This window comes from Argentina anserina, chromosome 2, assembly GCF_933775445.1.
Source record: "Argentina anserina chromosome 2, drPotAnse1.1, whole genome shotgun sequence".
Lineage (NCBI taxonomy): Eukaryota > Viridiplantae > Streptophyta > Magnoliopsida > Rosales > Rosaceae > Argentina > Argentina anserina.
Window position 1 is genome coordinate 21,752,786 of NC_065873.1, and position 25,683 is coordinate 21,778,468.

Genomic DNA, 25,683 nt, shown 5'->3' on the forward strand with positions numbered 1-25,683 from the left:
TTTCTGTAATTTTCTCGGAGCTTTTCGTTTGCTTCTTCTGATGTCACTATTTTATACGTGTTCCCAGTTGCACCCTCTCATTTCTCATCTCAATCCGATGGCTCAAAACTCTCTGTAGCTCAATTCTGGGTTTCGAATCACAGATTTACAGATTATTAGGATTATCCCTAACAATCCGATTTAGACTAATTTTGGGGTTAGTTGGCTTTGGCTGGATAGTCCGAGTCTGAAAATCATCTTCCACTCGTAGCCTGGGACAATGAACGAGTTGCAGATGGTACCATTCTTCTATCGTAGAAGACTCTAGAACCTGGTAAGTTTACGCCATTTCTTGAAGAACAGGTCTCTAGCTGGATTGCTGGGGTTGGGCTTGGCCCAGTTTCACTTTCTTATTGGATCATGGAAACTTCGTCCCTGTTCGTCACTTTTCTGGGAAATTATATTTGACTATTTGTACATGGAAAATTAACAGTCTCTCGGCCAGTCAAATGTTCATGGCGTATCTCATTAGGGAGGTTTGAACTCAAAAGTTATCCTTCAAATGTTGTGTGATTCTCTTTATAATGTCATGCTCGTATTAATTGATGAGTGTTTCGTAATATCTAATTTAGTGGATTAGTCGTCCTCTTTACCTACATCCCAAAATGAATCTAATTTGGTTAATGATGGAGACCATGAGATGATTGGACTGTTCTCTACTAGTGTATTTGATCGTTTTTGACAATCATTAATAAGAAACCTAATTAATCAAAAGCATAGACGATCATCCTCACCCACGAACTATTTTGATTAATTTCCCGGCAGTTGTTACAGAATAATGAATCACGCTTCTTTCTAGCTATCTATCGTTGTTCTTGGTAAAGGTACCCTGCATCTGTCTCAAGTCGATTATATGCATTATGACCTGGACGCGTATCGATCTCCAGGAAACTTCAAATCAATCGTTTTGAACCCCGAATAATGCAATTAGGCTAATTTTGCATCATAAAAAGGGACAACAAAACATGCATGCATGCTATAGCACACATGTTCATCTATGCAAAGAAACGGTTTGGTTTCAGCACACAGTAAGGCATAGGTCATTATAGGTGTGATCGACAATTCGACATGGTTATTATTGGTGACATTATTTATTTATTTTTCACTCTATAGCCTGGTGAAGTGGTGACCAAGCTGTTTTTGATCGCTTGATTCAATTTTGATAGCGGTAACTAAACTTGATACCTGAGCATTACCATCAAGTTGTTTTACAATGCAAAACTTACACATTCTGATAAAAATATTTGAGATTTTATCTTACTACCCTAGTTATTGAAAGGTTGTTACGTCTAGTTATCTTAATCTATTACGGTTAAATTGTTGAAATTCACCTCATCACAAATTATAACCAGTTTTCATACTCATTTAGAGAAAGGCAATCATCTCACTCTACCACAATAATCTTTTTTGACATGAAATCCTATGCATTTTTGCTCTGGTCAACCTAGACCAACTGAATAACAGATCTGGTCACTTGAATCTTGTCCCACTAACCAAAATAGAAAATAGCCTGACGATGGTTTACTCCTTTTTTTACCATGTTTCAACATTTCCATGCCAGACATGAAAACCCTTTTCAGGTGAACAGATACATCATCATCAATACATATTACAGAATCCCATCTCATTTCAAATGCAATCTCCAAAACGTCTGGAAATCCAAAACCACCCTATTATTTTCAATAAAATCTGATCCGCATTTATGAAAATAAATAAAAAATAAAAAATAAAATCAAGAACATTTGGAAAATAATACTCATAGTAGTTTCCAACTAAAAGTCTCAAACCAGGCCAGGCAAGCCACTTCCAATTTTCTCCCTCTTTTTGCTCCAAAAGACCCCAAAAACTATATAAAAGGTTAAAAATTAAAACAAAATAAATGACCAAATAAAAAAGTTAAAAAAACCAATTTCGATTGATATCTCCTCCTTCAATCATTTCATTCCTCCTCTCTCTTTCTCTCTGCACCCAATACCTTGTTTGGATCAGAGACGAAGAAGACGACCTCCCACCATGGTCGAAACCAGACGCAGCTCCTCATCCAAACGCGCCATATCCGCCTCTCCTCCCCCCAATCCCAAACGCTCAAAGGTACACACTTTGATGATTCCCAATTCAGCCCTAATTATTATTCCAATCCATCTCTCTGTTTTCTCATCTAGGTTTTCAATTTCGTTCGTTGCATGTGTGGTTTTGTTGTCAAAGATTTGATCTTTTCTGGGTTTTTGATATCTGGAGTTTTCAAAGTTTTGATCTTTTTTGTTTATGAATTGGCAAACCCTTATAGGCCTCTGATGCTTCGTCGTCCAACAACGGCGTCCGGACCGGGGCTGCGGCGGAGCCTCTGGGTCCGATAAAGGAATCGGAGAACCATTCACCGGACCTTGAGCTGCGATCCCCTGATCCGCAGACAGCTGATTCTTTGAAGGCCGTTAATGGCTCTGATGCGGCGGAGAGGGCCCCTGATGACGTGGCTGAAGCTGAGACCGCCGCCGCCTTGGGGTCGCCGCAGCCTTTGGGTAAGACTCTTGCTTTTTGGAATCTTGGACTTTTGATTTTGGGTTGAATTGGATTTTTTTTAGTTTGAAGTTTGAATTTTCGAATATTTGGTTTGTTTATTCAGGTGAGACTGCAGTGCGTTCTGGGCCGAAGAGGAGTAGGAAAGTTCCAAAGAAGAGTGTGAAATCGACTCCGAAGTTAGCATGGGGACAGCTTCTTTCCCAGTGCTCTAAGGTGGGTTTTCTTGCTTGTCACTCCACCCTCAATGTGTACTAATCAAACACAGTGGGTGTTTAATTATACAACTTGATAGAAGTGTACACGTACGATGCGTTATAGTGTTTAAAGATAGGTTATTTATAGGCTTACTTTGGAGTGCATTTGAACAAAGTTGTAGAGTTGTAGGTTCTGAATTTGAGAATTTGTTCAGGCATAGGTAACTTCCATGTTTAAAATGTTAGGTTTCATTAAGGACATAACAAAGTTTAAACTACATCTCCCATGTATAGAGTTAGAAATGCAGATTACTCGCATGCAATATCTTTCTTTTACAACGGGGAGCTGAGAGAGAGCGAGCGATAGTTTAAAATGTTAGGTTTTATAAAGGACATAAGAAAGTTAAAACTACATCTCCCATGTATAGATTTAGAAATGCAGATTACTCGCATGCAATATCTTTCTTTTACAACGGGGAGCTGAGAGAGAGCGAGCGATAGTTTAAAATGTTAGGTTTTATAAAGGACATAAGAAAGTTAAAACTACATCTCCCATGTATAGATTTAGAAATGCAGATTACTCGCATGCAATATCTTTCTTTTTCAACGGGTAGCTGTGAGAGAGAGAGAGAGAGAGAGAGAGAGAGGCTTGTGATGTACTATATTTCTCTGTCTATCCCGGCACACACACACACACAAAAGATTTAAACTGCAAATACTTACGAATCTTCCTTCGATAAGTTTGTATGCTTGGAAGTATCTGGCTATGGCTTATGGGATCAATGTTTTATCATCAATGGAAATGATACTGTATTTGAAGGGATTGTTGTTAATGTTTTTTTTTTTTCACTGACAATGTGATTAAGACAACAGAGTTATTGATATTCATGCTGACGTATGATGGTTTCTCTCTCATTTGAAGATACCTAGGTGTTCATATTTTTAAACTAATGCTCGTGATCATTGCCAGAATCCGCATCAGTTTCTTTGTGATACTTTCACTGTTGGTCAAAGTCGTGAGTGCAATCTATGTCTAAAAGATCCATCCGTTAGTACTACACTCTGTAAACTCAAGGTATTGCCTCTTATATCACTTGTACGTAAAACTTATTGGTTTCTTTTTGCTGTTTTGATATGATCAACTCTATGATATTATGTGTTTTCTAGCCGGGTGAAGGTTCGTCAACTGCAGAAATGGAAATTACAGGGGCGAAAGGTTATGTTCAAGTCAATGGCAAGATGTGTCAACAAGATTCTAAGGTTATTCTAATTGGAGGTGATGAGGTTGTTTTTGGTTCATCAGGGAAACATGCATATGTATCCTTTTTGTTGAAGTATACAGCATTTAAGACATACTTATTTACATATGTGGTTGAACAGAGCCTTAATTTTCCTGTGTACTTCCTTGTTTTAATTTTTTTCGGCCACCCTACCTTCCTCTATGTTCAATAGATTCCTTGACAGTGAATCAGATTTTCATCCAGCTCACTAATGGTAACATAGCTGCTCAAGGCATTCCGTCAATTAGCATATTGGAGACCCAGAGCTCTCCAGTTAATGGGTTACATATTGAGGCAAGATCAAGGGACCCCTCAGTTGATGGGGCATCTATATTAGCATCTATGTCAAATGTGCCAAACAACTTATCACTACTTCCAGCATCTGCTAAAGCTGTTGGAGACATGCAACAAGATGCCGATATGCCCTCTACTCCTTCTGGTTGTGGAGGCTCAGATGATCGTACTCCGGACACTGAGATGAAGGATAGAACGAACATTAATGATGGTGATAAAGATAGTGTTTCATACCCTGACACTGCCAATGAAAACCCTAATCTTGATAGCCTTGCGTTGGACATGGATACTGAAACAGGGAAGGCCTCTGAGGCTAGATGGCCACTCCTCCGAATGTTGGGTTCTGGTGCCAAGTTTGACTTCAGTGGCACCTTTTCAAAATTTCTTAATCAGCCAAGAGAAATTAAAGAACTGCTCCAAGATTTTGATCCCCCAATTTTGCTGTCAACTAGGCGACAAGCTTTTAGAGATAAACTGCAACAAGGAATTCTAAATCCTTCTGATATTGAAGTCACATTTGAAAATTTCCCATACTACCTAAGGTGCGCTATATGCTGTAATTGATATTTACTTCTCGACTTCATTGAATATACTTTTCTTTTCTTCAATTTTGATCTTTCTCCATCTATCACATGTGGGGAAGTGACATAATTGCATTATCAATCTGCCACTCATATAGTAATCTTTTGCAATACAGCGACACAACCAAAAATGTTATGATCGCTTCCATCCACATTCATTTGAAGTGTAATAAGTTTGCAAAGTATGCCTCAGACCTCCCAACTGGAAGCCCGCGTATTTTACTGTCTGGTCCTGCAGGTTGGTTTTCCACGTTCGTTTTGCACTGTCTTCCAGTTCTTTGGTTTATTGATATTGGTCATTAGACTAGTTTCTTCTCAATTTTCTTATGAAGCCCTAAAGATGTGTTACTTTTGCTTTTCCAGGATCGGAGATATACCAGGAGACTTTGGCAAAGGCACTTGCAAAACATTTTGGTGCTAAATTGCTGATTGTCGAATCTCTTGTTATGCCTGGTGTATGTTTTTGACATATCTATTTGGGGTTATTTGTTTCTTTTAACTAGGTCTCATTTTGTGCTTAATCAAATTACTAATCAGACTTCTAATTGTAAAATGTTTTTCTTTTGATTATAAATCTTAACCAAAAATCCAGGGACCATCACCTCAGAATGCTGATTCTATTAAAGAAGCAGCTAGGGCTGAAAGAGTTTCCATGTTCACTAAACGAGCTGCATATGCAGCTGGATTGAAGCATAAAAAACCAACCTCCAGTGTTGAGGCTGAAATTACAGGTGGATCCACTCTCAGCTCGCAAGCTCTGCCAAAGCAGGAAACATCTACTGCATCCTCCAAAGGCATTACATTTAAACAAGGTATGTTCTTTTTCCATAAAATATATGATCCTTATATGGTTTCTTATGTCTTATATGCTTTTATTAATCTGTAAAATAGTACTTTAGCTGTCTATGATATGTGCAGGTGATAAGGTCAAATTTGTCGGTAATGGGCTTTCTTCACTGCAGAATCCTTTGTATCCTATTTTAAGGTAATTTTCATGTGTGATGATATATTCTTATGTTTTTAAGATGATATAAGATTTTATTTGCTTGTGCACCATCATAAGTGTGGATATATGTACGTATATATCATGTTCTGAAGTAAGAAGATTGTGCACGTGCAATTTCCAGATGCCATCATTTTTTATCCGTTACACTAAATATATATTTTGTGCAGGGGACCACAATATGGGTACAAAGGCAAAGTTCTTCTTCCTTTTGAAGAAAATGGGTTGTCTAAAATCGGTGTTAGATTTGACAAAACTATACCAGATGGTAATGATCTTGGTGGTCTTTGCGAAGAAGATCATGGTTTTTTCTGTCCTGGTGATTTTCTGAGACTATATGTTCTTATTTGGCATGCCAATTATATTGTTGCTGTATTCATGTTTATGGAAGTTATATGCATTTATTTTTAGTTTGGGTTATTATGCAGCTAATCTTTTACTTCGCATGGATGCTTCCGGAGGTGATGACATAGCTATTAGCGAACTTCTTGAGGTACTTATCGCATTGCACTGTACCACGGTAGTTGTTGGTTTCTTGGTATTGATATGCAATCACTCGTTTGCAGGTTGCATCAAACGAGAGTAAAAGTATGCCCCTAATATTGTTTATAAAAGATGTGGAGAAGGCAATGGTTGGTAATTCAGATGCAAAGAGTAAGCTTGAAAGTTTACCAGAGAATGTTGTTATAATTGGCTCCCATACTCAGTTGGACAATCGCAAGGAAAAGGTAAGAGATTGAGAATTTCGTTTTTTTTTTCTCAATTTTTTTAACTTTATACTGTACAATTTGTACTATATATATGCAGTTTCATCTAACTATATTACATCTTCCAGTCCCATCCTGGTGGTCTTTTGTTTACAAAATTCGGTTTCAGCCAAACAGCTTTGCTCGATCTTGCTTTTCCGGTATGATCCCATCTTTTCCCTTCTCTTCTTTGCTGTTGGCTTATATGTCATGATGGATTGGTTTTGGTTATGTTATATTTATCGGTCATTATGTTGATTAGACTCCGACTGTTGACTAAAATTTGTGTTTAGTGTATCAATTCTGTTATGTGCTTGAAAAAATTTCATGAGTTCTACTTGATATCTTTCTTTTTTTTATCCTCTCTCTCTCTCTCTCTCTCTCTCAATTGCTTCTTATAAACTTGAAATTCTCTAAATGAGAGGTTCATCCCGGATTACCTTGAAATCTGTGGTTGTTCCAGCAGAGCAGTACAGAATTTAATTCCTACTGGGAAGTTTGAGATTTTCTGGGCAAGATTAACTTGTTACATGATTATTTTTGAATAGTAAGCTGTTGCTTTTGGAATCAAAAATGACAATTTTACTTTTGGTGATTAGGATAACCTTGGTAGGCTGCAAGATAGGAGCAAAGAAACCCCAAAATCGTTGAAGAATCTTTCTCGGATTTTTCCCAACAAGGTCACAATACAGCTGCCTCTGGTAACTAGCCGCTTGCTTATATATTTATTATGCTGATTATACTTAGTTATTTGTGAAGTAGCATATTTTCATCTTTCCTGGTAGGACGAAGCTTTACTTTCGGATTGGAAGCAGAAGTTGGATCGTGATGTTGAAACCTTGAAAGCACAATCGAATATTGTCAGCATTCATGCAGTGAGTATATCTGATCTCATTTTCTATCTATTTATGCTGGTGGTGCTTCTCTTATGATTATCAGCTATAAAATTACTTGATCAAATTATTAGTTGGTGATCTTTCTTCATAAAAGAAATCTACTAGTAGTTAGGATTCTGCACATTTAATATCTGAAATGCATCTGCATGAAGATATGTATTTTTTTTATTTTAGTTGTTCTAATCATTTAAATCGTTTGTTTTGGTTTATCCATGAATGGCTTAGTTTTAGCCGGTTTTTAATCTATAATGACATATTTCAGGTTCTTAACCGAATCAATCTGGATTGCCCTGACCTTGAAAGCCTGTGTGTTAAGGATCCTGCTCTCACAATTGAAAGTGCGTAATCCTGACTTGGATTTGTTTAATGCTTGACATTTTGCAGATGATCATGACTGGAATATCTAAATATTTCACTGCCTGTCTTTTCTTTTGTGTGTGTAGGTGTTGAGAAAGTAATAGGCTGGGCTTTGAGTTATCACTCTATGCATTGTTCTGAGGCTGAAGTTAAAGAAGGAAAACTTGTCATTTCTACTGAAAGGTTGTACTTTTTCCCTTTTTATATAATCTCAGTGCATTATCTGTTCTCTCATATGCTAATAATGTGTTTTTATATTTCAGTCTTAAATATGGACTGGACATTCTACAGGGTATTCAAAATGAAAACAAAAGCACAAAGAAGTCACTGAAGGTTTGTATATTGATTTCTGGGTGCTTGAAGTTTTGGTTCCTGCTTGGTTAAGGGAAAATGCAAATGCTTATTTTACTGTAATTGTATTGGACCTAATTTCATGGGTTTGCAGGATGTGGTAACTGGAAACGAGTTTGAGAAAAAGCTGCTTGCTGATGTTATTCCACCAAGTGACATTGGGGTCACTTTTGATGACATCGGTGCCTTGGAAAATGTGAAGGATACACTGAAAGAGTTGGTGATGCTTCCTCTTCAGAGACCTGAACTGTTTAGCAAAGGACAGCTGACTAAGGTCCAATGATCTCTTTTATTATTATTATTATTATATATATATATATATATATATATTTTTATATCTCGTCATCGTTTCTCAACCGCATGGTACAGTCTCTATTGCATGCCTGTTTTCTGATTATTGTTTTTACTCTGAAGCCTTGCAAAGGAATCTTGTTGTTTGGTCCTCCTGGTACTGGGAAAACTATGCTTGCAAAGGCTGTTGCGACTGAAGCTGGTGCAAACTTTATTAACATATCAATGTCAAGTATTACTTCAAAGGTAAACATGCAAGTTACTGACTACTGAAGTTGTTGGGCATATGTTTATTTAGATCTCTAGAATTGTTCTGACGCCTCTAATTTGTGTTGCAGTGGTTTGGGGAAGGAGAAAAGTATGTTAAAGCAGTGTTCTCTTTAGCTAGTAAAATTGCTCCTAGTGTTGTATTTGTTGACGAGGTTAGTTTATGCGATGTAGTTATAACTTGTACCTTCTCCTCTTTTGCTTTTAAGTTTCTGAGTAAGAAAAATTTCTTTATAGGAAATTGAATTTAAACTGCATAGTTCTCTAGAATCAGTATTTACAAGCTGATAAGGCTGGAAAATGGCTTATACCCATCTATTTGGTTGGCACTTCTTAATTTTGAAGTCCCTACTGTCATGCAAGATAACTATTTCAATTTATAAGAGAATTATGTATATTTAACTTTTTTTTTTCTATCCCGTGGCATGGTTGGACCCACACTTGTCTCTTCCTGTAGAATTTTTTTTTTTGCTGGTGATGATAACTAGTACCTTTTGGCTGCTGTTGTAGGTTGACAGCATGCTAGGAAGACGTGAAAATCCTGGGGAACATGAGGCTATGCGTAAAATGAAAAATGAGTTCATGGTGAATTGGGATGGTCTACGTACAAAGGATACAGAGCGTGTATTAGTACTTGCTGCTACTAACAGGCCCTTTGACCTTGATGAGGCTGTGATTAGGAGGCTTCCAAGAAGGTTTAATAGTGATTTCATTTCTTTATCCTTAAGTTCTTGTGTCATAAAGTTTTTTTAATCACCTTTGTACAATGCTGATATGATTTCAAAATCATGCGCAGGTTGATGGTTAATTTGCCAGATACTACAAACAGAGAAAAGATACTGAGAGTTATATTAGCCAAAGAAGATTTAGACCCTGACGTTGATTTGGAAGGAGTTGCCAGTATGACGGATGGGTATTCTGGAAGTGACCTAAAGGTTGCCTATTGAGTTTCCGACAGTCTTCCATCTCTCTTTCAATGTCTGTTTTCTCTTGGAACCTAATGAGGTGGTTTCTCCTTTTTCCTTTTTGCAGAACCTCTGTGTTACCGCAGCCCACCGTCCCATCAGGGAAATCTTAGAAAAAGAAAAGAAGGTTGGTTTCCTTTTATTAAACTTTGGGCAAATAGTGTATGTTTTTCATTACACGTAATCTTTCTTCTCTCTTTAAAATTGGGATTGAACTGTTTGATACTGGTAGTGTCATAAGTTTTATACGCATTCATTTGCCAACTTATCTCAGGAGAGAAGTTTAGCTTTGGAGGAGAACAGACCTTTTCCAACGTTGTATTGCAGTGCTGACGTTCGCCCTTTAAAGATGGAGGATTTTAAACATGCGCATGAACAGGTATGCTGTGACTAATCAACATTAATAATTATCCAGTTGCGCTGGGCCCAGTATGTGATTTAATTTTTTTTTTCGGCTTATAAATAACATGTCATGAAGGAATCAGTGGAATGTATGCATGCTCATTATGGGTGTCCTCCGAGTGTGGAATTGAATGTTGGGAGTACTTTGTTTAATTTGGTTTAAATATTAAAACTGTATGCAGGTCTGTGCTAGTGTGTCATCTGAGTCAACAAATATGAATGAGCTCCTCCAATGGAATGACTTGTACGGAGAAGGTGGATCAAGAAAGAAGAAGGCCCTGAGCTATTTCATGTAGAGTAGAAATTTTTGTTTGTATAGAAAAGTCCTTATTGTTCAGTCTGTCTTATCCAGCTAAAAGGCGCGGCATACAGGTAACTGTTGGCAATCCCTTAGATGAGGGTTCTGTCCCAATTTGTATGATAGATATAGGTTTTTCTCTCCCTTCCCCTCTCTTCAAATTAAATTACATCAACTTGACAGGAATCTCATAATCAGATTATCTGACTTAGCCTTTGCCATTTCTCTTGGGCCTTCTTCCCCCCTGTACATACTAATTAATTAATTAATGTACAATCTCTTTGCCATTTTGCCAAAGCTTAGAAGCAAGTGATCGCATAACTTTTGCAAGTTAATTTTTCTCTTTGTTGAAAATTGAAGACTTGGTGCAACATAAGCTAAGGCCTTGCCGACATACGTGTGAGTTGGCATGTGTTTAGTTCGGTAAACATGAACTCTAGCAAAATTTTGAAGGACTGCAACACGTTTATCTTCACACAGGAACTGAGGAAAGTGATGAAGTGAAGTGATGTGAATGCAGGGGAGCCAGCAGTTCAATACATTCAAGTACCACAAAATAAAACTAGTGCTAAGTGACTAGGAAATGCACGGCATATTAAACGTGAGGCTAAGATTGTTGCGTTTGACCTTGCAACACTGGGATATCGAGGATTCGAGGTGGTGCTGCTTTACCATTTTCTGGCATATCAAATAAAGGTCCAAATTGTCACACCAATACGGCTATACTAAAACAATTAGAGTAGTTTTTAGAGCACTCTTTGCCGGTTGACACATCGTTAAGTATTTGTTCATTCAGATTTGTAATAAGACTTAATTGCCCCCCTTAACTCCGTATGGATGAATTTGTAGATATACTAATTATTCATGAAAAAATAGTGGTGAAAATTACTAGATACATTTGTAACCAAAAAATAAAATTACTAGAGACATCAGCTTATACATTAGCAGAGGCTCGGAGAGACTCGGAGACTCGGACCCTCCTCAGTAGCCCCATACGGCACGTCGTTCTACAGTTCTTGTCGTCATGGAGCTCATGTCTCATTCCTCCACGTTTCTCCTTCCGCCGCTGTTGACGTCCAATCCGTCGCCGACGTATGCGCTGGTGGTGCTTAACCAAGGCCTCCTGAGGTCCACTCCACTGCTGTGGAGCCACGGTAGTTATCCTGCACTTTCATGGACTTGGATTTTTGATTGATTTCTCTAAGGACTTGTTGGTGTTTGTTTAGAGCAGCACAGCTGCGGTTGTGCGCTGACGGCGGTGCGAATCGGCTTTATGACGACATGCCTCTGCTCTTGCCTCATCAAGACGCCTCCGATGTTCGCAAAAGGTTTGATTTGTTTACTCTACTCAGCTTTTGATATTTTAGAATTAAGCTACTTGAATCATTCTTGGAGCTTTGCTTATGGATCATTGTTCAGTGGAGGATTGACGCTGCAGATTCGGTTTATTTGTTTAATCTATTTAATATTGCAATGAAAAGATGAGATTGCTGGCTTGGATTTGATTTTGATATTAGGGGATGGTAATCCTGACAGGTACAAGCCTGACGTTATCAAAGGTGACTTGGATTCTATCAGAAAGGATGTCTTGGAGTTTTATGCTAATATGGTAAGTGGATCCCTTCTGAGCTTCTATCTCATTGCAAACAATTAGGTTGATGACGTCGACCTGGATATTCAGGCATGAAAAATTGGGTATGAAGTTTTAACTAGATTTTATCACTTTGGTATATCCCTGAATCCGTTGTTGCAGGGAACAAAGATAGTTGATGAGTCTGATGATCAGGACACAACAGATCTTCACAAGTGTGTGGCATATGTATGTGACTGGGCGCAGAACTACGACAAGTCTGATGTTAGTTATGCTCTTTTCTGTTTCATCTGCTTTGAACTTTACATTGTCGTTGTGTCAAAGTTAGAAATATTGGTGGGAGATATTGATGTTTGCTATCATTGTCTGGGAGTTTGTTTCTCATGTTCTTGTACCTGCTGATTTGCTTCTTTGGGTATACCAGCTGTGCATTCTGGTTGCTGGAGCGCTCGGTGGAAGGTTTGACCATGAGATAGGAAACATCAACGTGCTCTGTCGATTCTCGACCATTCGGATAATCCTTCTTTCTGATGATTGCTTCATCCACCTTCTCCCACATACACACCGTCATGAGATACACATTCAGTCTTCAGTTGAAGGTCCTCATTGTGGACTTATACCCATTGGAACTCCATCTGGAAGTACTACAACCACCGGGCTTCAATGGGATCTAAGTAAGTAGTACTCAATTTGTTGAGTTTCTTATAGACTTCTCTAGGTTCAGTTGTTATGTGAATCTGACCCGCTATTACTTTGTTTTTTCCAGATGAAACAGAGATGAGGTTTGGTGGTCTGATAAGTACTTCAAATCTTGTCAAAGAAGACAAAATAACAGTTCAATCTGATTCAGATCTTCTTTGGACTATAACCATAAAAAGGCTGTAGTGCAGAGCATATGGAGATGAGTTGCAAAAGCTAACAGATCACCTCATTTCCTTTCCTGCATTGTCATGGTTCATCGAGTTAGCAGTGTTCATAGTTAGATGTTCGCCTTCAATCTGCATCTAGTTTTACCTGTTGCCCCTTCTTGAATTCCTTTACGGTCTCTGCTCGGCTAGATTGGATTTTGTATTGTTTTAGCATCTTTATCCCATTAAAACAGTCGGAACTGTTGCATTATCTGTTCAGTTTGTACTACCAATTATGTTCAAGAGTCGATATTGCAATTTGTATTATTCACGCATCAGTTTGAACTCAATTGCTAAAGTAAATGTTCAAAGTTTTTACTTTAGGAGACTATAATTTATAAATCAGTGACGGATCAACTTCTGTTGCAAATGTGAAGATTATATTATTACAGTATGTAAATCACCTTACAGTTCACGGAATACAAAGGTGACCTTCAGATCCTGGCAATTTGAAACTGTAAAAACCAATCCTGCAATCATTTTTTACCGTTTGGTGAATAGTTAAATCCTGCACTTGTTTAAGCCTTCCACACTCACCTGCCTAATCCGCGCTCTTCTCCTGTTTTGGCGGCAAAATTAGAAGAAGCCAGGGATTTGGGATTAGGGCTCTCTCTCTGAAATTCATAAACAGTCTCATCTAGTCTGAATTAGGGTTCCGATGGAGGCCACAACTCCTCCGTCCGACTCGCCATCCATAAAACCCATAAACAAGTCCGTCGTCCACAGAATCTGCGCCGGCCAAGTCATCCTCGACCTCGCCGCCGCCGTCAAGGAGCTGGTCGAGAACAGCCTCGACGCCGGCGCCACCACCATCGAAATCGCCCTCAAAGACTACGGCAAGGAGTTGTTCCAGGTCATCGATAACGGCTGCGGCATCTCGCCGAGCAACTTCAAGGTCCTGGCGCTCAAGCACCACACTTCGAAGCTCGCCGGATTCCCTGACCTCCAGTCTCTGACGACCTTCGGCTTCCGCGGCGAGGCCTTGAGCTCTCTTTGTGCCTTGGGGAACTTGACGGTGGAAACCAGGACCAAGTACGAGCAGGTCGCCTCGCACTTGACTTTCGACCACGCCGGCGTGTTGGTGGCGGAGAAGAAGACGGCGCGGCAAGTGGGGACCACAGTGACGGTGAAGAATCTGTTTGTGAATTTACCGGTGAGGTGCAAGGAGTTCAGTCGCAACATTCGGAAGGAGTATGGCAAGCTTGTTTCTTTATTGAATGTATGTAAGTTTTCAAAGATTTTCGCTTTGTTTTCGTGCCGAAATTTGTATGCCATTGTTTAGATTATGTAGTTTGATGTGTCAATTTTAGGCCTATGCTCTTATTGCGAAAGGGGTTCGATTAGTGTGCACGAATGCTATAGGTAGAAATGCAAAGTCTGTAGTGCTTAAAACGCAAGGAAGTGGTTCACTGAAGGATAATGTAGTGACATTGTTTGGGATGAGCACTTTCAGTTGTTTGGAGCCGGTGAGTATATCTGTTTCGGACAGTTGTAAGGTGGATGGCTTTCTTTCCAAGTCGGGACAGGGTAGTGGTCGGAACATGGGAGATAGGCAGTTCTTTTTTGTGAATGGTCGACCTGTGGATATGCCGAAAGTCACAAAGCTTGTGAATGAGTTGTATAGAGGGGCAAATTCCCAGCAGCATCCCATTGCCATATTGGATTTCATTGTTCCAACAAGAGCGTGTGATGTCAATGTTACTCCTGATAAAAGGAAAGTGTTCTTTTCTGATGAGAGCTCCATACTGGTTTCCTTAAGGGAGGGTCTGCAGCAGATGTATTCCACTAGTAATGCTCGTTATTCTGTTAATAAACTGGAGGAGCTTCCCAAAGAAGCAAGCAGGTCTCAGTTATGCTCACCAGATCAAAGGTCTTGTAAACGATTAAATAGGGATGATGATGATGATGTCCCTGAAGAAGTTTGTGCTGTCGATAAAGCTGAGGAGCCTACTAAGGAAGGAGGCAGGTCCCCATTCTGTTTTCCTGGTCACAGGTCTCATAAGTTTTCAAAACAGCCATCTATATATTCTGTACCTAAAGAAATTATTCCTGAGGATTGCTCTCCAGAAGGCGACGCTCTTCTGAAAGCTGTGGATACTGATTCTGAATCTACTCATGATGAAGAAGGGTTTACCCATGAAAATTCAAAGGGGAAGGATTTCGCTTTAAGAGTACACAGCATTAAGAAGTCCCATGGAACTAGTCAATTGAGAAAGAATCTCAGTAGTATGAAAGCTGATCAAACTGCAGTGAGTGTAGATTCAAGTGGTCGCTCAAGCTCTGTACAAGCATCACTTAATGAGTTTGTAACTGTAACTAAAAGAAAGCAAGATAGTATTAGCTCAGTCTTGTCTGAAATGCCTGTCCTAAGGAACCAAACTCTTCATTCTGAATCCAAGAGTGATTTTGTTGATGCAGTTTCAAAACCCCTACTTAGTCATCACCAGATTGATGATTCTATTGAAGTTGATAATCGTTCTGAAGTTTGTGAGAATCAGCCATCCAAGTATTTTAGAGCGGATAGGATCCTCAATAAAATTAGAGTTCCAATTTCTCCTGGAAGCAAGACTGAGGATGAAGAACTTGGAGACGTAAGTCGTGAGAATCAGTCATCCAAGTATTTTAGAGCAGATAGGATCCTCAATAAAATTAGAGTTCCAGTTTCTCCTGGAAGCAAGACTGAGGGTGAAGAACTTGGAGAAGTAAGTCGCTTTCTATTTTTTCTTTCTTCTGATTTTGGTTGATTGAGCTTAAACATGGACATAGTTGTTAGTTTCTTACATTATTAGAAGGTTGAGGCAATCCTGTCTAATGTTTTATGGTTCAAATTTCTTGGATTATATGGCTTTTTTGTGATCTTATTTTTAACGTTATTATTCATCATTAAAGAAAAATTTTATTTTGTAGATATGACAAAAAGAAAAACACCACTATTCATAAAATTATGGGCCTAAAAAATGGCACGTTAATAGAACATGAGTAAAAGTCTGTTTAAACAAACTACGTAAGAAAGAAGACCAATGAACTGCTTAAGGAACATCAAGTTTCTTTACTTGTTCTGTGCATAAAGTTCATCTCTTATCTATACACTCTTGAGTTACTTTAATGTTCTAGTCGTTTAGAAGCAATGTTCTATGCATGTAGTTTGAAATTACTAACACCATGAACACTGCATGCTAATTGCTTTTGGTTCCACTTTCTTAAGGTGGAACCAGATTAGTATCTTTATCAGGACACTGTTGTGCATGAAATTTCTTGAAACCCTAATGATTAAATTTTTGTTTTCAACTTCACTCTTTTGTTACAGGATTTACAGGCTCAAGAGGAAACAGTGACTCCTGTTGATATGATACCAACTGCTTCACCTAGCAGGGATATAAATATGCCTGAAGATCTTCCAGCTGCATCACCTTCCTCTTGTATATCTTCAAGCACTCCAAAGCCTTCTTCTGATATAATGATGTGTTCAACCTTGACATTTAGTTTCCAAGACCTAAAGACAAGGAGGCAGCAAATCTTTTCTAGATTGCAATCAAGCCTACCTGGAGTAAAAGCACAAAGGTTTAGAGCCGTAACATCTTCTGCAATCTAGCAGTACAATATGTTTTAATATGGAATTGATATTTCTGGTCACTAGCAGGTGCTATACAGCTGCAACACTGGAGCTTTCTCAACCAGAAAATGAGGAGCGGAAAGCAAGGGCCTTAGCTGCAGCTACCACAGAGTTGGAAAGACTTTTCCGAAAGGAAGATTTTGGTAGAATGAAGGTCGGTGCATGTTTCAACTCATTTTTGTTTGCAGTACTTTTGGATTCATAATAAAATTATTTGTGTAATGTTCTTATATATTGCATTTATATATATTATATTATTATGGTTAATTTTATTATTTATTCATTTTAATTTTCTTACTAAATATCCTAAACTCTACCCGTTCCTAATATTCTGCATATGAATCGACTCTTTGGTTATGTTAGGTGATTGGGCAATTCAATCTTGGCTTCATTATTGGAAAGTTAGATCAAGATTTATTTATTGTAGATCAGGTACTTTTGTAGCCATGCTTCTCAAGTTTTCATACTGTTTTCTATTGGTATCACAATTCTTTCTTTTTATATCTTGCATTTACATATGTAAACCTAATTGAAAAGTGGTACCTTCTTGATACAAGTCTTTTCTGTTTCCAGCATGCAGCTGATGAGAAGTACAATTTTGAGCGTCTGTCACAATCTACCATTTTAAATCAACAGCCTTTGCTTAGGTGAGTTATGGTTTTCAATGAGTTGTATTAAACTTATCTCCTGATTAAAATCTATTATCATTCGAGTGTCCTAATTCCTTAATAGTCCCTAGTAGAGGATTCCTTGTATGGTTCCATTTCATTATTATTTTCCCTGTTGTTATTGGTTTGCCACTTCTATAGAAAAAGAATCGAAATTAAATTTGTATGCATGTTTACATATTTCCGTACTGATTATTTGGACTCAGAGTAGTAGCTGATTCATTAACTTCAGAAATCGATTTTTTTGTGACCTTGAAGTTTTTGAGGCAATATTTACATTCTTTGTCAAACGCTTTGCTCATTTTTATTTTGTGGCTAGCAGAGAGCCTGATCAAGCTGCTGTCTTCCCTAAAAAAATTCACATGGAAAAATGCCATCTCCTGCTGTGGTAGAGGCAAATTCAGATGTCTTTGCTTCATATAATATGGGAACTGATAGTGCACTAACAATTCATAACTTGTTTAGTTGAAGCTTCAGGTTAACTAGGTTGTCACTTGTTATTAATAGACTCGTGGGTAAAGAAAGGACGGCGTAGGTTTTTGAAAATTAGCTTAAACCTTGATTGTTTTCTCCTTGCTGATTATTTTTCTTCCCCTTGTTAAATCAAACATCAAGGTCTGAAAGCTTACTTCTTTGATTACGTAGGCCATTGAGGTTGGAGTTATCCCCCGAAGAAGAAGTTGTTGCTTCAATGCACATAGACATAATCAGGTGAACTTGAGTTTGACTAATTTCATTGATAACATATTTATTCTATAAATCTAATCTTGTCTCTGATAATCATGTGAACTGGTTCCAATCTCAGGAAAAATGGATTTTCCTTGGAAGAGGATCCACATGCTCCACCTGGTCACCATTTTAAATTGAAAGCTGTTCCATTCAGCAAAAACATAACTTTTGGAGTAGAAGGTATGAGGCATCCCTTGTTGTAAAATAGCACATGTTGTTAATTGGAGAGTAATAACTAATAAGCACTCGGTGCATTCAGACATTAGTCCTCAGACAGTAACTTATTGTTTGTTTGAATAGATGTTAAGGACTTGATTTCCACTCTTGCTGATGGTCATGGGGAATGCTCAATCATTGGCAGTTATAAGATGGACACTGTTGATTCCGTTTGCCCCTCCAGAGTTCGCGCAATGCTGGCATCACGGGCATGCAGATCATCTGTTATGATTGGAGATGCCCTTGGAAAAAATGAGATGCGGAAGGTAACCACATCTCGTAACTTTATATGTGTTATGATCCTCGCACCTGATACACAACCACTTCTACCCTTCCAAGCCTTCACAATGTTGCATAGTGAACCCCTTGTTTCTAAAATGCTGAAGTTCTCATGTATGGTCTCTCTATTATGTTCTCTAGTTACATCTGGTCCTCACTTTCTAGGGGGAAGTTTTCCTTGTGAATACAGATTCAAATGCTGACTTGAGAATCGTCTGTTTCAGATACTTGAGCATCTGGTCGGTCTGAAGTCTCCTTGGAATTGTCCTCATGGCAGGCCAACCATGCGACATTTGATTGACTTGAAAACCATTCACAGATCTGAAGAAAACGATGATGCAGAGTCTTGATGAACTTCCCTAACCTTTTGAGGCAAGGCCAAACTTATCATGTATCGACCTCATAACTTTATGACAACAGTACCCCCGCCAAGTCTGGCACTTCGGAATTTTGTATGCATATTTGGGGGTTGGGTGAGAGTCTGAGACACTAAGCACTTAGGAAGCTCCTCTGTAAATGATTTAACCCTGTACCTTATTTATAGTTAGGCTGGAAATTTGTATGGTCGGGTCTGTACACTTTCTTCGATTAAAAGTTACGTGTTCTAATTGCCATCAAAATCTTTCCTCTCAAAAATAATTATATTAAAGCATTATTGAATTTGACAGAGCCCAAAATTGGTTTATCCCTAGTTCATGTCGATAAATCATAATGTCTGTCGAAAGAATTTCATATCCTCCCTCCTAACTACTAAGAATAAATTGGGATCAATCACTGTTGGTCATAAATTGCGGGATTCGAATGTATGTATTAAAGTTTCACAGCTTACCAACTCGATCACTTCCGGTGGATTTAAGTTTAGAGCTTCTTATAAAAAAGTCACATTTCATACATGAAATTAGAAAAAAGTCATGTAAGATTTCAAAATTAGGAAAAAGTCATATTCTTAAATCTCTTATAGCGTTGCCACTAAAGTTGGAAGTATTTACAATAATGCCACTATAGCTATCTCTCAACCTGAAACAACTGAGGAGGTGCAGAGTTCAGCGACGCAGGGTGAAGGCACGGGTTAGTCGGCGGCCGGTTTGAGTGGAGGCACCAGATCATCGGTGAAGGGTGGAGTCGTGGTTTGTAGATGCAGTGGAGGTGCGGGGTAGAGGCGCGAGAGGGAGACGCAAGAGATGGAGTCATGGTTTGATGGTAGAGGCGCGGGGTTGAGACGTGCGTGAGTTGTGGTTTGACAATGGAGGCGCGGGGTGGAGATGCAGGGTGGAGGCGCATGTTCACTGCGGAAGATGCACATATGCTGATGTTGAACGAATTTACCACTGCTGCTATCACAGTAGCTATCACATTGTGTGTCACATTAGCTATCGCACTACCTGTCACAGCAGAAAGTTAGTGTGACATCGGTTTTGATAGCAGGTATAACTGTATGACAGTGATTGTGACAGCGGTTACGACAGCAGGTGTGACAGTTAGTGTGATAGTGGTTGTGACAGCGATTGTGACATGTAGTGTGACAGAAGGTGTGACAGTGGATGTGACATGTAGTGTGACAGAAAGTGTGACAAGTAGTGTGACAGAAGGTGTGACAAGTAGTGTGACAAAAGGTGTGACAGGTAGTGTGACAGAGGTTGTGACAGTGGGTGTGATAGTTAGTGTGACAATGTCTGTGATAGTGGTTGTGACATGCCGAGAGGAAATGTGGAAATATGAAAAATTTTATTAAAATTCAAATGAGATTGGTATAAGTATGCTCAGAATGAAGAGAATAGCTAGAATTAGGGAACCTTAAGCTTCGGTTTCGCCAGAATTGCTTGGAGCACTGTCATCGATGGCGGCAACTCTTTGTGATGGTTGTTGCGCCTTGTACGGTTGGTCTATTCGGAGTGGATAGTATATCAAATAAAATAGGGGAGCGAGATCTTTATAACGGTACTAATTTCGTCAAAATCTATCGCCGGACGAGAAAGTTATGGTCGAAATTAGAAAAAGAATGAAAAAAATAGTAAAAAAGTCAAAATAGTCCAGAAAATATATTTAAAGTGACTTTTTATTTTGTTGATTTTTTTATAATTTCTACTTAAATATGATGACATGTTTATAATTAATTCATAGAGATACTTTTTTATAATTTGCTTTGAGTTTAAACAGCAAATAATTAAAAACAATAAAAAAATTATATATATATATATATCCTATTTCACCCCTCAGTATTATTGGTCCTAAGAGTCACTATTATTGTAACTTTGGGAACACTAAAAAGCTCAGAAGCGCGCTCGATACTCTTAGAAACAGAGAAAGAGAAGAAGAGAGGCTGAGCTAAGCAAAGCGGCGTAGAGCTTCGCGATCCCACCCAACTTTCCGGTAACCCTCTTCATCCTTCAGCTCGGGTTTTTCGGCTACTACAACACTTACTCAAATACCAAACTTTCTAGGGTTTTTATTCTTCGTCTTCTAAATCCTCCTCTGCCTTTTGTTTCAGGTCACTTTTGATTTTCGCGGCGACCTCCAAACCCTAAACGATGGTACGTTCCTCTTCCCGGTTAATTTACTTTACCGCCTCTTTGCGATTTATGAGAATTTAGGAAACTGAACTGAAATAGCTCTAGGAATTCACTAGACTGCGTAATTTAGGGTTTGGATTTTTATTTTTAACTGAGTGAATAATTATTGGCTATTGCAGCTTCCGCTATCTCTGCTCAAGACAGCCCAAGGGCACCCCATGGTAAGATCGTGGTCCTCTGTTGTAAAATTTTCGAGTTGAAATTACTAGTCAATGCACCATCATGTTTTGGGTTGGTTTGGTGTTTCTATCAGATTTATGATTTGCGTGTTGTGGCATGCTGTAACAGTTGGTGGAGCTCAAGAATGGGGAGACCTACAATGGCCATTTGGTGAATTGTGACACTTGGATGAACATTCATCTTCGAGAAGTCATCTGCACTTCCAAAGTGAGTCACTTTTTCGTCTGTTTTTAGAGCTGGATTTTTGGAAAAAGAGAGATGAAACTCTTGTAATGTACTTATCGCGTGTTGTTATGGTACTGTGTAGGACGGAGACAGGTTTTGGAGGATGCCCGAGTGTTATATCCGTGGGAACACTATCAAATATCTGAGAGTTCCTGATGAGGTATGTTTCAGGATTATTATTTTCGTTTTATCTTTTCAAGGGAATTATATCATGTAGTAATTTCCATAAGTAGACTTTAATTTGGTTCGTGGTTGCCATGTTGTCCCTAAACTCTAGAAACTATGATAGATTTCCATCATGCTTTGTGGGGGGAACCATGTGTATATTTATAATGTTTGTGGATGCATTTTTCATAGCAGTTAGCAGAAACATTGGCTTGTTTGATACATGAGTTCCATAGTCTTAAGTTGGGAGCTCTCTTAAGCATCATTTTTCTTTTATTTCTTCTGATCTCAGTACCATTGCTTTGCCATAGGGTCTAATCTATTGCCTGCTTTGGTATATCAGGTGATTGACAAGGTTCAGGAAGAAACCAAGAGAACAGGTATAATGAAATATTTTGAACTGGTGTTGGTTAATTATCTTGATACTTGTATTCAAACTCGGAAGTCTTTTTCTCTGCTCCCCCTCTAACCAATGGTGTAAACATGTCTTTGTTTTTCTTTATAGTTTATATGTCAACTCACATTGGACTTGGGCTTTTGTTCATTAAGATGAGTAGAAATTGCGCTGATATTATTTGTTTTGATGAACTTCTCCAGATAGGAAACCACCTGGAGTAGGACGTGGAAGAGGAAGAGGAGGTAGGGAGGATGCTCCTGGCGGACGACAGCCAAAAGGCATTGGACGTGGCTTAGATGATGGTTCTAAGGGTATTGGTGGAGGTCGTGGCAGAGGCGGACCAGGTGGAAAGGCTGGTGGAAGAGGTAAACTTGTTAACCCATCTCTATTTCATCAAGTAGAATTGGTTCTTAATGTTGCCGACTGTTGAGAGAAAATGAGATGTTCCATTAATAACTCATAGGACTCCAAACTAACACGTTGGTATCATCTAATTTGCCATTCAGGTGGAGGCCGAGGCCGAGCTTGATTCAGCTGAGCTTGTGGAACAACTTAGATGGGCAAGGTTGCCACTTTTAAAGGCATTTTTGTGGCCCGATGCTTTTGTGGAATCTTGGGTTTTTCTAGCTATGACAGAAGTTTTTATGTATGGTAATGTGATGCTTGGAATGGTTGTTCAACATTGTTGGCCTGGTGTTCCTCTCAAGGAAATAGATCCATATTTATGTACTTTTTGCGTGGTACTCTCGATCTTTCATGGTGAGGATAAGTTGCTTGAGAATTGAGATGCCTGTTTTCCGGTTTACTGATTAAACATTGTTTTTCGAAGCAAAAATGATAGCTATTTCCTATTTGATGTTGGGGTTATTGGACCATGTTCAATTTGAGCCACTCCAAGGAGTGCTCGTGCTAGTTTATGTCTCTAAATAGGGGAATACTAAGACCAAACTGATGAGAGGAATTCAGAAGCCGGGAATGCTTTTACTTTGAATTATATCCTTGACACTAGCAAAACAAAAAATTCTGCTGGATATATCATACAAAATTTCCCATTTTCTGGGAACCAACTCCGGTACAAAAAGCTTAATGTTACAAGGCGATGGCAACAGACTGATAGTTGAGACATCCTCTCTAGCCTGCTGTTAGTAGGGACTGTGCCTTTTTGACACGCGGGTCTTTGGTGATCTCAAAACAAGTTCGCTTGAAATCCATGATCGGTTTATGGTGTCGAGAGAGCCACCTGATAACCAGCAACATAAACGGCCATCTTCACCACCAGTCCATCCAAAAATGCTCTGGCCTTGGGGACCTGGCATGTTCGACATAGGCAACACACTTCGAACAACACCTGTATGGCCACCTTCAAGAATTGCTTCAGGGGATCCTATGGCTTGTGTTCCTGTATAAGTTACAGGGAAATAGCCTAAACTACCAGTGTTAGAGCCACCAATAAGCCATAATTGTTCTGCCTCTCTTGAGTAGTGGCAATCAACAAAGTAATCAACCTGCCCAACAAACTTTATTTGGTCAGTGGCCTAGCTAAAGGTAGAAATATGCTTAATAGAACATTGATTATGCCTCTACCAAGTCCTTGAATTATATACATTGTTACCAAGATCTTCAATGAGCTTTTAAATTACTCATCCAGACACAATTTTGGTAGTGTTAAGTTCGACAGCCATAATTATAACCTACTTTCAATAGAAGGATATTGTAAATCTCGATGAAGTCTAGTTCTGTGACTAAGCTCTACGAACTTCATACAAAAAAAAAATGTTCGAGAACTTACATCACCTAGAGTCCAACATTTAGAAGCCAAAGAACGAGTGTCCTGAAAACTTGTTTCAGTTGCATCCTTCCAGTCCCAGATACTACAACAGGAGCATCAATCAAACAGTTGAGCCAAATATATAGCATCATTCAGTAATCTCTTCAAATATGCGCGATTTCAAGCTTATGCAAGTCACCAATGGACCACCATAATTATAAGGCAAACAAACAGCAGATGTGCAGAAACCAACAGAAGTTAAACCATGATCAATGGATGGAAAGATTACCTTAAGGTTTCGATATGGGTCAAACACCAAAGCTTTTGATATGTCTCACCAAAAAATCCCACCTTCCCAATGGAGGTGCCCACATTCAGGACCTAGAATATTGAAAACTGGAAATGTAAATACTCAGGAAGCTTTCCAGAAAGTTCAATAGAATAGTTCTAGGTTAGTAATGTAAGACAATATTTTTACAGCTCTTCAACTTTGAACTTACCGACTCAAGATGATCATCTTCGTTGATATCTCCATCTGTCTCAAATATACATATCAATCCATCAACAGAAGCAGAGAGGAGCTTGTTTTGATAGTCGGGAATAAAGTGAACCTATCGAAATATACAATGTAGCTCAACTTTAATAACTTTATGAAGGAACGAAATGCCAAAAAAAGCTACAGCTAAACTAACAATTGCATGATCATAAAAGCACAAGAACCTGCCTGAGTGACATCTTCCACATGAGAGTCCTCTAAGCATGCTACTTGTTTGTCGCTCCTCCAATCCCACAATAGTATCTGAGTATAGTAAGTCCAGTTTTAGCAATCCAAAGGGTAAACCGAAAACAAAGAGGACAATTGACTAGTGATATTATCTCATAATCAATGTGCTAAAGATGATGGAAATTCCTTCACAAGCACCTGAGGATTACATCCTGCGGCTAGAAGATTATTAGATGATCCACCAAAAGAAAAGCTGAATATCTCATCACTCGAACCGGAGTGAAAAGACGAAACCTGCAGCACAAACAAAAACCACCCAAATCAAACAACAAGCACACGCCTAGAGAACTCTGCTCTATGTAAAATGCCAATAGTTCATAACACCTGTTGGAATGTGCGGGTGTCCCAAAGTCTAATGGTTCCATCGGAAGAGCAAGAGTGCAGAACATGCGGAGATGATGAGTCTGCAAATGAGATGTGATTGATAGTTGCAGAGTGGCCTTTGCACTCTCCATAGTACTGACCCGTCACCGGAGAGTAGAGCTTCACTGCGTTCGTAGACAGTGACACCGCCATTGCTGTCCAGTCATCCCTTAACAACCCACAAAATGAGCAAATTACAAAACCAATTTAAGTACATATTGCTCAAAACAAACTGATGGGTTCTATGAGATCGGCAAAACCCAATTGGAATTTTGTACATTTCAGTAGTGGGTTTCATTATCAGAGTCGTCACAATTTCAGAAGGAAGCTAAAAAAACACTTACTTGGGGGCAATTTGGAAAACGTAGTCGTCTCCGAAGTTGGTTGGGATGGAGGTTTTGAGGCCGAAACGCTTCAGCGAGTTGGGATTGGATGAAGGCTCAGGCTGAGGTTGAGGCTCCGTATCCAAGTCCATGGCTTCCATCTCCTCCTTCCCTCTCTTTCGCGCTAAGTTTCGGCTGAGCTGAATATTTGGGGCTTTAGGGTTTTTAGTCCCACCAGTCAGGTTTTGCCACGTCATTAATTGATTGTTAGCGAGAACAAGAAGAACATGAACCAGTAGGGATAAGAGAGGGTTAGAGGATGAGATTGCTTCTTGTTAGAACCCAATTACGAGATCATATAGCTATAAGAGAGCATAGTGAGTTAACAAGTAGCATCATTTTATTGGGAATTCCTTGATG

General features: G+C 38.9%; 5 protein-coding genes across 7 annotated transcripts; 4 read left to right on the forward strand and 1 right to left on the reverse strand.

Moving 5' to 3' along the window:
• Positions 1-1,963: 1,963 nt before the first annotated feature.
• Positions 1,964-10,781, forward strand: LOC126782190 (uncharacterized). Its single transcript, XM_050507399.1, has 27 exons — positions 1,964-2,130; positions 2,327-2,558; positions 2,663-2,772; positions 3,724-3,828; positions 3,921-4,070; positions 4,226-4,869; positions 5,025-5,146; positions 5,272-5,363; positions 5,501-5,720; positions 5,827-5,893; positions 6,082-6,230; positions 6,340-6,404; positions 6,478-6,639; positions 6,747-6,818; positions 7,257-7,358; positions 7,443-7,532; positions 7,816-7,891; positions 7,997-8,093; positions 8,174-8,243; positions 8,356-8,535; positions 8,676-8,798; positions 8,891-8,974; positions 9,330-9,514; positions 9,616-9,754; positions 9,852-9,911; positions 10,059-10,163; positions 10,369-10,781. Exons 1-27 carry the CDS (start codon positions 2,053-2,055, stop codon positions 10,480-10,482), a joined length of 3,693 nt encoding a protein of 1,230 aa, XP_050363356.1. The 5' UTR covers positions 1,964-2,052; the 3' UTR covers positions 10,483-10,781.
• A 610-nt stretch (positions 10,782-11,391) lies between these two features.
• LOC126784745 (thiamine pyrophosphokinase 1) lies at positions 11,392-13,258 on the forward strand. Of its 2 annotated transcripts, none has more exons than XM_050510239.1 (6): positions 11,392-11,638; positions 11,716-11,812; positions 12,021-12,093; positions 12,238-12,339; positions 12,500-12,749; positions 12,842-13,258. In XM_050510239.1, the coding sequence occupies exons 1-6, from the start codon at positions 11,509-11,511 to the stop codon at positions 12,958-12,960; spliced, it is 771 nt and encodes a 256-aa protein (XP_050366196.1). In that variant the 5' UTR covers positions 11,392-11,508; the 3' UTR covers positions 12,961-13,258. The 2 variants fall into 2 exon arrangements, with proteins under 2 accessions (XP_050366196.1, XP_050366197.1); XM_050510240.1 differs by having other exon boundaries at positions 11,496-11,638; positions 11,711-11,812.
• A 232-nt stretch (positions 13,259-13,490) lies between these two features.
• LOC126784743 (DNA mismatch repair protein PMS1) lies at positions 13,491-19,096 on the forward strand. Of its 2 annotated transcripts, none has more exons than XM_050510235.1 (10): positions 13,491-14,202; positions 14,294-15,685; positions 16,291-16,544; positions 16,624-16,750; positions 16,960-17,028; positions 17,170-17,243; positions 17,910-17,975; positions 18,070-18,173; positions 18,294-18,475; positions 18,713-19,096. In XM_050510235.1, the coding sequence occupies exons 1-10, from the start codon at positions 13,642-13,644 to the stop codon at positions 18,836-18,838; spliced, it is 2,955 nt and encodes a 984-aa protein (XP_050366192.1). In that variant the 5' UTR covers positions 13,491-13,641; the 3' UTR covers positions 18,839-19,096. The 2 variants fall into 2 exon arrangements, with proteins under 2 accessions (XP_050366192.1, XP_050366193.1); XM_050510236.1 differs by having other exon boundaries at positions 14,089-14,206.
• A 1,620-nt stretch (positions 19,097-20,716) lies between these two features.
• Positions 20,717-22,756, forward strand: LOC126784749 (probable U6 snRNA-associated Sm-like protein LSm4). Its single transcript, XM_050510247.1, has 8 exons — positions 20,717-20,858; positions 20,977-21,019; positions 21,178-21,219; positions 21,347-21,445; positions 21,546-21,623; positions 21,972-22,008; positions 22,226-22,390; positions 22,532-22,756. The coding sequence occupies exons 2-8, from the start codon at positions 21,017-21,019 to the stop codon at positions 22,552-22,554; spliced, it is 447 nt and encodes a 148-aa protein (XP_050366204.1). The 5' UTR covers positions 20,717-20,858; positions 20,977-21,016; the 3' UTR covers positions 22,555-22,756.
• A 242-nt stretch (positions 22,757-22,998) lies between these two features.
• On the reverse strand, positions 22,999-25,589 carry LOC126784744 (WD repeat-containing protein GTS1). Its single transcript, XM_050510238.1, has 8 exons — positions 25,285-25,589; positions 24,902-25,109; positions 24,716-24,811; positions 24,518-24,592; positions 24,294-24,404; positions 24,083-24,174; positions 23,815-23,896; positions 22,999-23,530 (listed from the first exon to the last, which is right to left on the reverse strand). Exons 1-8 carry the CDS (start codon positions 25,518-25,520, stop codon positions 23,168-23,170), a joined length of 1,263 nt encoding a protein of 420 aa, XP_050366195.1. The 5' UTR covers positions 25,521-25,589; the 3' UTR covers positions 22,999-23,167.
• Between the last annotated feature and the right edge of the window lie 94 nt (positions 25,590-25,683).

Coding starts and splice junctions, on each gene's coding strand:
- LOC126782190 (XM_050507399.1), top strand. CDS start 2,053: ATGGTCGAAACCAGACGCAGCTCCTCATCCAAACGCGCCATATCCGCC. Junction 2,559..2,662: donor GGGGTCGCCGCAGCCTTTGG/GTAAGACTCTTG, acceptor TTGTTTATTCAG/GTGAGACTGCAGTGCGTTCT. Junction 6,819..7,256: donor TGCTCGATCTTGCTTTTCCG/GTATGATCCCAT, acceptor TTTGGTGATTAG/GATAACCTTGGTAGGCTGCA.
- LOC126784745 (XM_050510239.1), top strand. CDS start 11,509: ATGGAGCTCATGTCTCATTCCTCCACGTTTCTCCTTCCGCCGCTGTTG. Junction 11,813..12,020: donor GCCTCCGATGTTCGCAAAAG/GTTTGATTTGTT, acceptor TAATCCTGACAG/GTACAAGCCTGACGTTATCA. Junction 12,750..12,841: donor CGGGCTTCAATGGGATCTAA/GTAAGTAGTACT, acceptor TGTTTTTTCCAG/ATGAAACAGAGATGAGGTTT.
- LOC126784743 (XM_050510235.1), top strand. CDS start 13,642: ATGGAGGCCACAACTCCTCCGTCCGACTCGCCATCCATAAAACCCATA. Junction 16,751..16,959: donor AAGATTTTGGTAGAATGAAG/GTCGGTGCATGT, acceptor TGGTTATGTTAG/GTGATTGGGCAATTCAATCT. Junction 17,244..17,909: donor AATCAACAGCCTTTGCTTAG/GTGAGTTATGGT, acceptor TTGATTACGTAG/GCCATTGAGGTTGGAGTTAT.
- LOC126784749 (XM_050510247.1), top strand. Junction 21,624..21,971: donor ATCTGAGAGTTCCTGATGAG/GTATGTTTCAGG, acceptor TTGGTATATCAG/GTGATTGACAAGGTTCAGGA. Junction 22,391..22,531: donor TGGAAAGGCTGGTGGAAGAG/GTAAACTTGTTA, acceptor TTTGCCATTCAG/GTGGAGGCCGAGGCCGAGCT.
- LOC126784744 (XM_050510238.1), bottom strand. CDS start 25,520: ATGACGTGGCAAAACCTGACTGGTGGGACTAAAAACCCTAAAGCCCCA. Junction 24,593..24,715: donor CCGCAGGATGTAATCCTCAG/GTGCTTGTGAAG, acceptor TACTATACTCAG/ATACTATTGTGGGATTGGAG. Junction 23,897..24,082: donor ACCCATATCGAAACCTTAAG/GTAATCTTTCCA, acceptor CTCCTGTTGTAG/TATCTGGGACTGGAAGGATG.